Raw genomic sequence first — 10785 nt, 5'->3', positions numbered from 1 at the left:
CAAAATTTTCTTTGTTATTGTTACGTATACGCCCTGTATTTTTTCTCTGCGCTGTGTCCTTGTAAACAATTTCCATTTCTCTGTCAATTTATGAGCTTTTGTTTGCGTTTCGCTTAGCAAATGTTTACCTATCCCTACCCGACGTTTCCTTTTCTTTCGGTTTATGCATAATTCTTGACTCTTTAATGACCCCTCATCTCTCACTCTGTCCTTGTCTTTCCGTCTCTCTTGCTCTTCAACTTGTACTCGTACATAGTGTTGCATAACGTCCAAACAAAGCGAAACCTTGTAATATACTATCCACACACCTTGCAGTAAATACAACTAGACTAATGCATTTCAATATCATTTATTCATTTATATAATTTGATTTCTTTGGTTGTATGTAAGGAAACGTAATTTATATAAAAATATATCCATATACATATATAAAAATACAAGGAACATTTTTTGTAATATACTCACTAGTTGGAGGAGGACAGCCTAAGATCTGTATTAGTATTAGCTGCTTATACTACAGAGGGTCGCTTGGCAGAAGATTCACAAAGAACAACAAACCACACACAAAACAAATTGAACTTGATCAACCTTGATTTTTGTTTTTGTAAATTTGTAAAGTTTGTTTAATTTTCTTTCCCTTCTTTCCAAGTATTTCTTTTACTTAATTGCATTTTGCTTATTTTGCATAAGATGTACCGCAAAGCCTACCAACAATTTGTTTGACTAGCATCTAGTGGATCTTTAATCTTAAACCGACTAGCATTTCTTTAAACAACTTGCAACTAATACAAATGCATTTAACTATAAAACTATATAAATAAATACGTATATATATTTGCATATATATATTTATTTGATAAACGAAATCCTACTACCAAATTGTATATGAGCTAAACATTTTCATTTCCACCTGTACAACAATTGTAACCCCAGCTGGCACGAGTTATGGCAATCGATATAAACTAATCTTAACTAAATCGAAACTGCAGCAAAATGCAGCAACTAAATGCTAAAAACTAAACATAAATCACCTGAGTTTTGCCACAATCAAAACACTAGCAGTACTTGTATCAAAAAATACCGATGACAAAAATAACATTTAAAGTGAAAAAAGAAAAACAGGGAAATCAAATACAAAACACATGTTTTATAACGACAGAAGCAGAAGAAGAAGAAGCAGAAGCAGAAGCAGAGCAGAAGCCGAAGCCGAAGCAGCAGATAAAATTAGTGTCATCAATTTGATTGATTGATTGATGAGCTGATGCTGTTTCTCGCCTGACTTTATGATTGATTGATTCATTTATTGAATGTAACGATTTCATTGACATATGCATATGGGGGACCCTTAAACAAACATAATGAATCGAGTGTTAATATTACATGTACCGGCTTAGCTATACACATATACATATACATATACATATACTTACATATGCATATGTGTATGTATTTATATGAGTGTAAATATCGAGGAGAGCGACTCTCTCCCCCTATCGCTCTCACTCTCTCTTAAATATTTATGTGACTTTTATTTATATAAATATATGTTTCAGTGCACGCTGGTAACTCACATAAAATCGCATTTGTTTCCCTAAATTCATGTATTTAATTGTGTGTCTGTTGAATGTGTTACGTTTTGCTTGTCTGCACTGCATATATTATTCATACGCAGCGTATACCCAGAAATTACTATCAATTTTAGTTACTTTGCGACACGCACAAGCAGCAGTTGGACCCACGATGGGAAGGAAAAGCAATGGTAGACGCAAGGGTAAAGAAAGCAACCACAGGCCTTCGCCTAGCTGCGGTTTAGACGCTACAACTTTGAGACACTGCCTATGTCTCTCTCGCTCTCTCTCTCTGTCTCTGCCTATGTGTTTGCCTCTGCCTATGTCTCTGTGCCAGTCTCAACGTCCGGGGCAGGTGTCAAGTTGGCGTGCGAGTTTTTCATTACACCCAACGACCGGGCAACAGTTGACTTTTGCCACACCGCGCTTGGTGCTGGAGCTGGCCGGGGAGCTGTCCGGAGACCTTGTTTTAGGCCCTGGCGCTGTCAGCAACAGGTGCTGTCGCCTTTAATTGACAGCTGGCAGGCATAAAATGTTTGAAATGTCGAAAATTAGAAAACTTTTAACAACAATTCAGGCAGCAGCGTCGTCATTATTATCGGTCTTGCCTTTGAAAGGCAACCGGCCCCACCTGCACTGCCCCTTTCAATCCACTGTCAGCCGTCTGCCTCAAAGTTTTTCAAGTGTTTAGGCACTTATCGCTGCCAACCAGCCAGCCTGCCATTTTGATCAACTTCAATAATCCTGGCCCTGTGCATGTGTGTGGGTGTGCTGCTTACCTGTAGATAAGTGCGCGCTGCTGCCTTATAAACGCCCCTTGTGAATTCGATTTCGTTTGCGCCAACAGATGAGAAATGTGTCTCGTAATGTAATAAAGTTTTTGGCGCTGCCATAAAGAGTTGCCACACACATACAGACATACGCACACAAGCTGAGCAACAGTTATGCATATACGTGGGTGTGTGTATGTGGTCTATTTCCGTTTTGACACACGTTATTGCAATATGGCGGCTTCCGTTGCAATTGCAGAGCTCTGTACGCCAGGCAGTTCGACATTCGTTTCAGCTGCCATCGTTGTTGTTGGTGCTGTTGTTGCTGTTGCTGTTGCTTTTGCTACGACTGTGCGCATGTACACGGTATGAATATTTTATGAGGCTGCGCTATATTCAACACAAGCAAAAGTACAATAAACACGCAATGGCAACGGCAACGGCAACAATGACTCTTATGCGCAACTGCGCAGCAATGACTTCCGTTTCAGAGAGCTTAACAGGATAGGGCAAAAAAATACAACACTAGACAGTGCCCGCAGCAGATTGCATTTGCGGTACTTCGTGTGGTCAATGTAAATACAAATAGATCTGTGTGCATGTGTGCGTGTGTGGGCCATAATGTGCGCTTATTTAAGCATCATTTACATGTAACTATGCATGCGTATATGCATCCGTGCATATGTATACATATATCTGTGTATGTGTGTAGTGCCTGTGGCTATGCAATGCATTTTCGTTTGCCATGTTTATTCGCATGCCTTGCATTTCGTTATACACTATCTCTTTCTATTTCTCTTCATCCTGCTCTGTTTTTAATATATGTATATTAACATATATGTTTCTCTCTCTGTGTCTCGCTTTATTTTCACTGGTTTAATTAGACTTATTTATGTTTATATTGCTTTCATTTGTTGTTCAGTTACGTACACACAAACCACCACCACCTCCACCAACACCACAACAACCACAGCCAACAACAAAGAACAGTCACAGCCACACAATCAAGCAACTGTAAATATGCGATTCGAACTATAAACTAAAGATAAAAGATTCAATGCGTTACATATGTAGGCATTAGGCTAATTTAATCAGCTAACTAACTAGCTATTAAGCTAAAACGATACTTGTACAGCGCAGCCACAACACATGCTTCGAGTTGTTAGCCCAGTCGTGAACGGCTTTCAGTACTAATCCTTCTCTCAACCGCAGGAGCAAATTGCCCGGGAGAAAATGGTCAGCGGCCGGGTGCAAATACAGGTTTGGTATCATGCGGAGCGCAGCGAGCTGGTCGTATCCCTAATGGCTGCCGATGATCTGGCGCTGCGCGATGAGGCATATGGGCATGGCAATCTGCCGGAGGCATACGCCAAAGTTCGCATTCTGCCCAAGTGGTGAGTGTGGAGCTGGACAGCTAGACAGCTGGACAGCTGGACAGCTGGACATAAACGATATATTGCCAACATCTGTCATCTATTATTCGTTCAGTTTAACTTAAACTCTCTTTCTATTTTCTCTTGCTGCTGCAGCGGCGATGGCAGCGTGCAGCAGACGGAGGTCAGCCGACCCACTCAGAATCCCATTTGGAATGCAACACTAACCTTTGCCCATGTGAAGGCCGACAGCTTGATGGATCGCTATATAGATATACAACTGTGGGATCTGGTGCCGCACACAGAGTCCATATTTCTGGGCGAGTGCAACATTGAGTTGCAGCAGGCGTTTCTCGATGACCAGGCCATCTGGTGCCGTCTGGAGGATCCCAAGGGGCTGCGCGGCATCAGCATCAGCAAGTCGCCCAGCGTGTCGCCACGTGGCTCCATTGCTGGCGCACATTGCGGCGATGTGTCACGTCTGATCCGTCGGGACTACAACACACAGCGCTCGATGTCGGATGATGTGGACTCGATTGGGGATGGTGCGTCTTTGCTTCATCCAGATCATGCTTGGATAGCGGGCTCGCGACGCGGCTCATCGCAGTCGGAAACGATGGAGGTGGAGGTGTATCAGCTGGGTAAGGACTTCTCGCGCTCATTGCCGGGCTCGCGTCGTTCCAGTTTTCAGGATGCCGAAAAGAATCGGCTGGAAGAGGATGCTATGGCCACGCTGCCCACATCCTATCTTGTGGGCCGGCGTCGCTCCTCAGTGGCACGACGCGATCCGGATGAGATCATGAAGTCCTTAAAGGCTGTACGCGGCGAGCTGGGACGCACCATGAGCCTGAACACCGAACAGCCCAAGCGCATGGGCTCAAGACGTGAGTATCGGCTCCCTGGTAGCCTAGTGTAACTCTCTACCTTTCAGCTGAGTATGGAAAGCAGCTATTGTGATTTCATATTTCAGAAGAAAACAAAGAACAAGTGTGCTCCTAGCCCAGCTAAACAAACTAAGAAAACTCTCTAGAGCTGTTATGATACCCCGTTGTCTCTTTAACACCCTCTGTGTCTCCTCCTCTTTTCACACTCTATGAAACTGCCTTGCTGTGTGTCTGGTCTTATTTTCTGGCTCACTCTCGCAACTATACATACATACTACTACTACTACTATATCTTTACATATATATATATCTCTCTCTCTTTTGCACACAAGTGTCTATCTAATTTCTTTGCTCTCCCATATCTTTCTCACTATTAGCCACAATATCGGTGTCGCATTATCAAAGCTTTGACACACCCTACACTAGCTGGACAAACACGAAAAGATAAACCATATCACACAATATTTAACTAACTAAGCAAATAAATAATAAATCCCACTAACTTCCAATGATTATATAAATAATGCAAGCAACTTTTTAAAGAATTTATCTCACTAAAGCTCCGTTGTCAAGCTTAAACTCAAATGCTCCCAACTAACTACACTAATATGCTCATAACTAAGATCACACTTTTTGCACGGCAAATAATTCAGTTAACGAACTTAAGCAGAAACCACAGCAACAGCAAGAAACCAAATAATAATCTCCAACATAATTTGTGCAACAATCTTTTTGTAAATTATACAAGACACATTGCAAAAACCACACAGCAAATTGAGCTTGCCAGCATAATTGTTTATGTTATTGCCAAACAAAGTATATATGTATGTATATACTCAATAGATATATATGTATATATTTATAAAACAATACAAACAACAACAGCAATGCAAAGCAAAAGTATTTAAACACACTAAAACCACCAACTCATCCACTGGTAAGAATGCAAAATGAACTTTCGTTCTGAGTTTCAGTTTTGAGTTGCAATTTTTTGTTGTTTTTTTTTCTATTTTGCTTGCCTGACTAGTGCCTGACTCTGGTTTATTTGGCAAAGGACTTTCAGGAATTTCTCCGCTGATATACTCTAGCTGCATGCCACTTAATTAACACACACTTACGACGCACACACACCATTTACCAATGCACGCTGCCTGAGCTTAAGAGCCACCTTCAACCCTTCCCCGCACATCTCTTGGCATATTATAAAGCCACACACACATAACAAACCCCCAAGCACACACACACACACCCACACTCAGATGGGTAATGCCTGTGTTGCGCGCGCATAAAAAACGAAGCGGATAAGTTAAGTCCCAGGACTCGTGAAAACTTTTGATGCCATCATTTGGTTGAGCTTAATTCAGCTTATTGCTGTTATTTGCGCCAGGCAACAAAGCAGCCTCAAACAAATTTTATTTAAAATGCAAAGCCACACACAGACACAGACACACACACACCCAGACACTTTCTCACACATACACACGCATACACTCACGTCCATGCGGCGAGTTGCCACGTTCCATTACCTGAGCACCAGAGACAACTCCTTGATGCCTGCCATAAACCCTTCAGCATGCCCCCGAAAAAATAGCTCAGCCTTGAAATTAAGTTTAAATAAAATAAAAATAAAAAAAGCAAAAAACCAACGACACGCAAAATATGAAAAGCCATATAAGGCCGAACTGAACAAAAATTAGAAATCAGAAGAAAACTGAAAGAAAAAGGGTAGACAACTCAGCGGGCGGACCGACTGCACCGAACCACAAACGGGCCGTTAAATATGGAAATCTACAATGGCTGCCGCAAGTTAAGACCCATGGAAAATATTTGTGAGTTGATGTCACGCAACAGAAGAAAGCAGAGCAGCTTAAAATTGGATGGAAATGAAGTGTGTTTATTTAAAAAATATATAAAAAGGTTTCGTTCCTTTCGATACACGATCAAATTTTGGATTTTCTTATGCGAATTGACTGAAATTTGTCTGTCAACACCTGTCAAAAAGTTTCTCTTGACATATGATTTTATTTATAATGAAAGTCATAAAAAACTCCAAACTTTATCCATAATCTCTTTTGTCACATTCACTGCGGCTGTGCACTCAATCGATTGAATGATTGATTGACTGATGAACAATGAATGCATGTATGAAAACGTTGCTAATGAGGTGTACCTCAATATAAATGTGTATACATATCAATTTGTATATATATATTCCGAATATTTTGAAAACAGTGACATTACAGCGCTGTGCGAGAGCCAGTCCTTCCGTCAAAGGGCAAAAAGCTAACGAGCAAAATCACTCCTAAATCGTAATTGAGAGACAGTCATATTAGACGTACCCACTAATTGCATTTCCAACTTACCTGTCATAAACACCACGAACATATTGAATGTGACAAAGCAGTTCCAGCTCAACGTATATCCCACATACATGCTGGCAACCAGGACTCCCACACGGCCAAACATCGTGGCCAGTGATACAGCCTTGCTTCTGCGTGTGGGGAAATGGATTTCGTGAGTTCGGAAGATCTAATTCTAGATCACTTTTCGGCTTACCTCAAGTGTGTTGGTATTGCATCAATGAGCACCGACAGAGCCAATCTTATGCTGGACAAAGCGGGGACCGTAAGGAACACACAGCCTACGATGACCAGCTCATGTATCTTGACAAAGTTGAGCATAAGGCCACCCGCAACGCTGAGCGACGCCATCAACAACAGAATGATCTTCCGATGAGTCCATACGAATAACACGGTAATTAGTACTGAGAAGAGTATGGCACAAGCGCCAAGGTAAATGGATGCATGCAAGGTTCTCATGCTCAAATGACACTGTAAATTAGCTATTAGTGAAGCTAAACAATCTCGTGATCGCAAATCGAAAACAAACTGGTGACTCGGTAAAGGTGATGTTCTTAGCATGCGCCTCGTCTATCATATCGCAGAGTATCAATTCTTTATGGATGTCATTTCCCCATTTGAGAGCGCGCGGTATCCAAACCGTTAGGCCAAAGCCCCTATGCAATGTAAAGGATACACATAAGAGATCACATATCAAATGGTCAACGCATAAGAGCTGTGTGATGTGATCGGATGGGATATACAACCAGTTACCCACGTGGCAAACAGCAGAAATAGAGTAACCGTAATGAGCATCATCGGTTTCAGAATGGGTGGCGTAAATATAGGTTTTGTTTCCTCCCAGACGCGTGCACATCCCCTGAAAAATAATATATAATATACGGAGATTAGCAAAGAGAGAAACAAGAGAAAAGCAATGGGAGTGCCACTCACGTCTTCGTGGTTTCCAGCGCATATGTCTCTGGTGGCCTTAACGAGTCGATACCCAGGCTCTTCAGCGTCACATCCTTGCCCTTGCTGGAGCGACAGCATTTCTCCAGAACGGCATACGCTTTGTCCGGCTTCCCGACCGACAGATAGTACTTGGGACTCTCTGGCGTACAGGTAAATATGATGCAGGAAACAATGCCGGGCACCAATTGGAGCCACATGAGGATGCGCCAGCTGGTAATTGCATAGTTCTTGTGAATTTTCACACGTATATCTAGCGGTAGCAGCAACACGGCCCAAGCTGAGTGTAGAAATCGACAGAGTGGACATCTATTGATGAAACTTACCTTGCTTACCTGCCATATACATTAAGCTGACACCGATGGCATAGTATAGAAAGTTGATGACCTTCGGGCGCAGCTTGAACTTGGTGAACTCACTCAAGTACGTTAGCACTGCCATGCCAGGACCTGGTACACTGTGGCGACAAAACAATTGAATTGATAATAACAGCAATAGCCAGACTTACAAGATACCCATTATGAAGCGCATCACCAAGAATGACCAAAATTCTGGCATCAGAGACGATATAAACGATGCCGTCATGCACGACATAGAGGCGATGAGCATCAGCTTTCGACGACCGATTTTATCCGCCTGGTAGCCCATAAAGTGACTGCTGCAGGCCTGGGCCGCAAACGTGGCGACCATTAGCCAGGACATGCGATGCTCATCCACATAATAATCACAGCTAGCCGCAACAATCACCAGCGAAATGCCAAACTGTTCGTTGCTTACAAACATCTGTTGTGTAAAACAGCCGAAAAATATAAGGTAATGCAAGCGTCCAAAGCCTGTTGTGCATGGATGGATGGCAAATTTGTTGGCATTGACAGTCGGACTGAGATACTTCAATGGGCTCACCAATAACGTTTAATGCATCGTCAATAGAGTATTCGACCATTTTGGTATTAATCACAAATAAAAAACATACCTACTTTAAAAATTTTATAAAATTTGCTGACAGTTTAGGCATAAAGCCGAAAAGGAAGTGTGTCAAACCGTTGACACATTACCTGAATATAATCAATGAGAGGCTCGGAGATGCACAAATTACCTCTCATTTAAAACAGAAATTCTCGTACACTCTGGATGCATAAATGTCTCTTCAAATAATATCACGCATACGCACTGTTTAACCGTTACCTGTTTATTTGCATGTTTGTTCTGTCTTAGCATAAAGCTTTTCTCTTCTTTTAGACCTTAGACCATAGAGCTTAGACTTAGTCGTAGACCATATACCCATCTTCATATTTCGTCCAGTAAGCCTTGAGTACCTTGAGTTGAAGTTTCATTCAGTTGAGCGACCTTCAGTGCATGTCACGGCCGAATCGTATTAATTGGATCACCTTCGCAGGTGCCAGCCGTGTCGGCCTGCCCAGTGGTCCCAATAGCCGCAAGAGCTCCATACTGGATCTGTCGCAGCAGCAACAGCAGCAGCTCCAACAGCTACAGCTGCAACAGTTGCAGCTGCAGCAGCAACATCTGCCAGTTGGCATTGGCACCACCGAGACCAGTCCACCGTCCGATGATGAAGATAAACGCTTCAGACCCCGCTGGAAGGGCTCGGGCACACATCTGCCACCGCAGAGCGCCAAGCAGGCATTGTCCAGGCTAAAGCAGGCCGCCTCCGCCTCGAATGTGGCGCAAGATAAGCAGGGCCAGTTGCTCGGCAGCGGCCTGGGCGATGCCAATCAGCAGCAGACGCTACGCAAGGGCAGCATGGTCAACTTGCGTGGACAGGACACGCTCAGCGCTGCACAGCTGCAGCAGCAGCAGCGTAAGGGCAGCATGTTTCAATTGGGGGAAGCGCACGCCGCACAGTCCCCATCGCAGTCGCTGCAGCGCAAGGGCAGCGTCTATGTGTCATCGTCCAGTGAAACGCCCCCAATGGGCACGCCCACGCGCAAGGGCAGCGTCTATCAGCGCCCCAGCACAGAGAGCGGCGACAGTCCCCAACGCAAGGGCAGCGTCTATCAACGCCCCAGCACAGACAGCGGCGACAGTCCGCAGAGGAAGCAGAGCGTGGTGAAAACCCTGAGCGGCAGCTATGTCAACGTCTCTGCCATCACTGGCAGCGAGTCGAGCTACGGACTGAAGCTCGGGCCCTCCCAGATACATCCCAAGGGCTATCGGCTGACCACGGCGCGCTATGGCGAGCTTAAAATGGGTTTTGTCAAAATCAAAGGCAATGTCGAGGTGGAGGTAAGTGCGGCAAAGGAATATAATTATCGATATAAAATATATATGAATATACAAAATGAAAAGCGAGGGCTTACTAGGAAATATGCGATCTTTCAGTGGAGATAAAAGAAGATATAAGATAAACCTACCAGACATAAAATTACTTTACAGTATTATTCATCGTTTGGTAGGCAAGTATTTTTCTTCAGACTACCCTCGTATATGAGTCTATCTTTATATATATATTGATATCAGTTCATCAATAGCTTCATTTTCTCCATTCAACAGCTAATTTGCGCACGGAATATTGTGAACGCCGACTGCGAGACGCCGCCGGATACCTATGTCAAGTGCTACATCAAGGATGGTGAGCGTTTGCGGCACAAGAAGAAGACGCGCGTAGTGCGGCACTCCGCAGAGCCATTCTACAAGCAGACCATCAAATACCAGGTGAGCAAACGGGCCCACGATGATGCCTCAAATGGCATTAAGCGCGTGAATGACCGACAACGTAATGTCGGCTTGCGGTAGCTGTTGCTCCCCGTTGAATTTTAATGCGAATAATAGCGGCCAATTTGCAGCAGATTCCGCAGTGAGTTGTTTGGCCTGTCGATGTGTGTGTGCATGGCTGAAAACAATGAACAGGTGGCAGCAGA

At 43.5% G+C, this 10785-nt stretch overlaps 2 protein-coding genes across 9 annotated transcripts in view; one reads left to right on the top strand and one right to left on the bottom strand.

Moving 5' to 3' along the window:
* The window catches only part of LOC6582200 (regulating synaptic membrane exocytosis protein 2), a 53844-nt gene that overhangs the window by 42088 nt on the left and 971 nt on the right, over positions 1 to 10785 (top strand). For 4 of the 5 annotated variants that reach the window (XM_015162331.3, XM_015162330.3, XM_015162329.3 and 1 more), the window contains 4 exons: positions 3551 to 3732; positions 3868 to 4595; positions 9303 to 10150; positions 10418 to 10579. In XM_015162331.3, the coding sequence (XP_015017817.1) occupies positions 3551 to 3732; positions 3868 to 4595; positions 9303 to 10150; positions 10418 to 10579 (1920 nt within the window). Of the gene's footprint in view, positions 1 to 3550; positions 3733 to 3867; positions 4596 to 4972; positions 5433 to 9302; positions 10151 to 10417; positions 10580 to 10785 lie in introns of those variants that run through there. The other variant, XM_002007868.4, reaches the window with a different exon arrangement.
* On the bottom strand, positions 6598 to 8951 carry LOC6582198 (synaptic vesicle glycoprotein 2B). Of its 4 annotated transcripts, none has more exons than XM_015162333.3 (9): positions 8810 to 8951; positions 8415 to 8739; positions 8233 to 8363; positions 7889 to 8159; positions 7713 to 7814; positions 7485 to 7611; positions 7152 to 7426; positions 6959 to 7086; positions 6598 to 6897 (listed from the first exon to the last, which is right to left on the bottom strand). In XM_015162333.3, exons 1-9 carry the CDS (start codon positions 8847 to 8849, stop codon positions 6833 to 6835), a joined length of 1464 nt encoding a protein of 487 aa, XP_015017819.2. In that variant the 5' UTR covers positions 8850 to 8951; the 3' UTR covers positions 6598 to 6832. The 4 variants fall into 4 exon arrangements, 3 of the variants coding, with proteins under 3 accessions (XP_015017819.2, XP_002007902.3, XP_015017818.2); XM_002007866.4 differs by having other exon boundaries at positions 7889 to 8186; positions 8242 to 8363; XM_015162332.3 differs by lacking the exons at positions 8415 to 8739; positions 8810 to 8951 and having other exon boundaries at positions 7889 to 8119; positions 8233 to 8323.

Source organism: Drosophila mojavensis, unplaced genomic scaffold, assembly GCF_018153725.1.
Source record: "Drosophila mojavensis isolate 15081-1352.22 unplaced genomic scaffold, ASM1815372v1 contig_74, whole genome shotgun sequence".
NCBI lineage: Eukaryota > Metazoa > Arthropoda > Insecta > Diptera > Drosophilidae > Drosophila > Drosophila mojavensis.
Note: the sequence above shows the minus strand (reverse complement) of the source record. Positions and strands in the feature narration are given on the sequence as shown.

Coding starts and splice junctions, on each gene's coding strand:
- LOC6582198 (XM_002007866.4), bottom strand. CDS start 8,849: ATGGTCGAATACTCTATTGACGATGCATTAAACGTTATTG. Junction 7,815..7,888: donor GCGCTGGAAACCACGAAGAC/GTGAGTGGCACT, acceptor ATTATTTTTCAG/GGGATGTGCACGCGTCTGGG. Junction 7,612..7,712: donor CTATTTCTGCTGTTTGCCAC/GTGGGTAACTGG, acceptor TACATTGCATAG/GGGCTTTGGCCTAACGGTTT.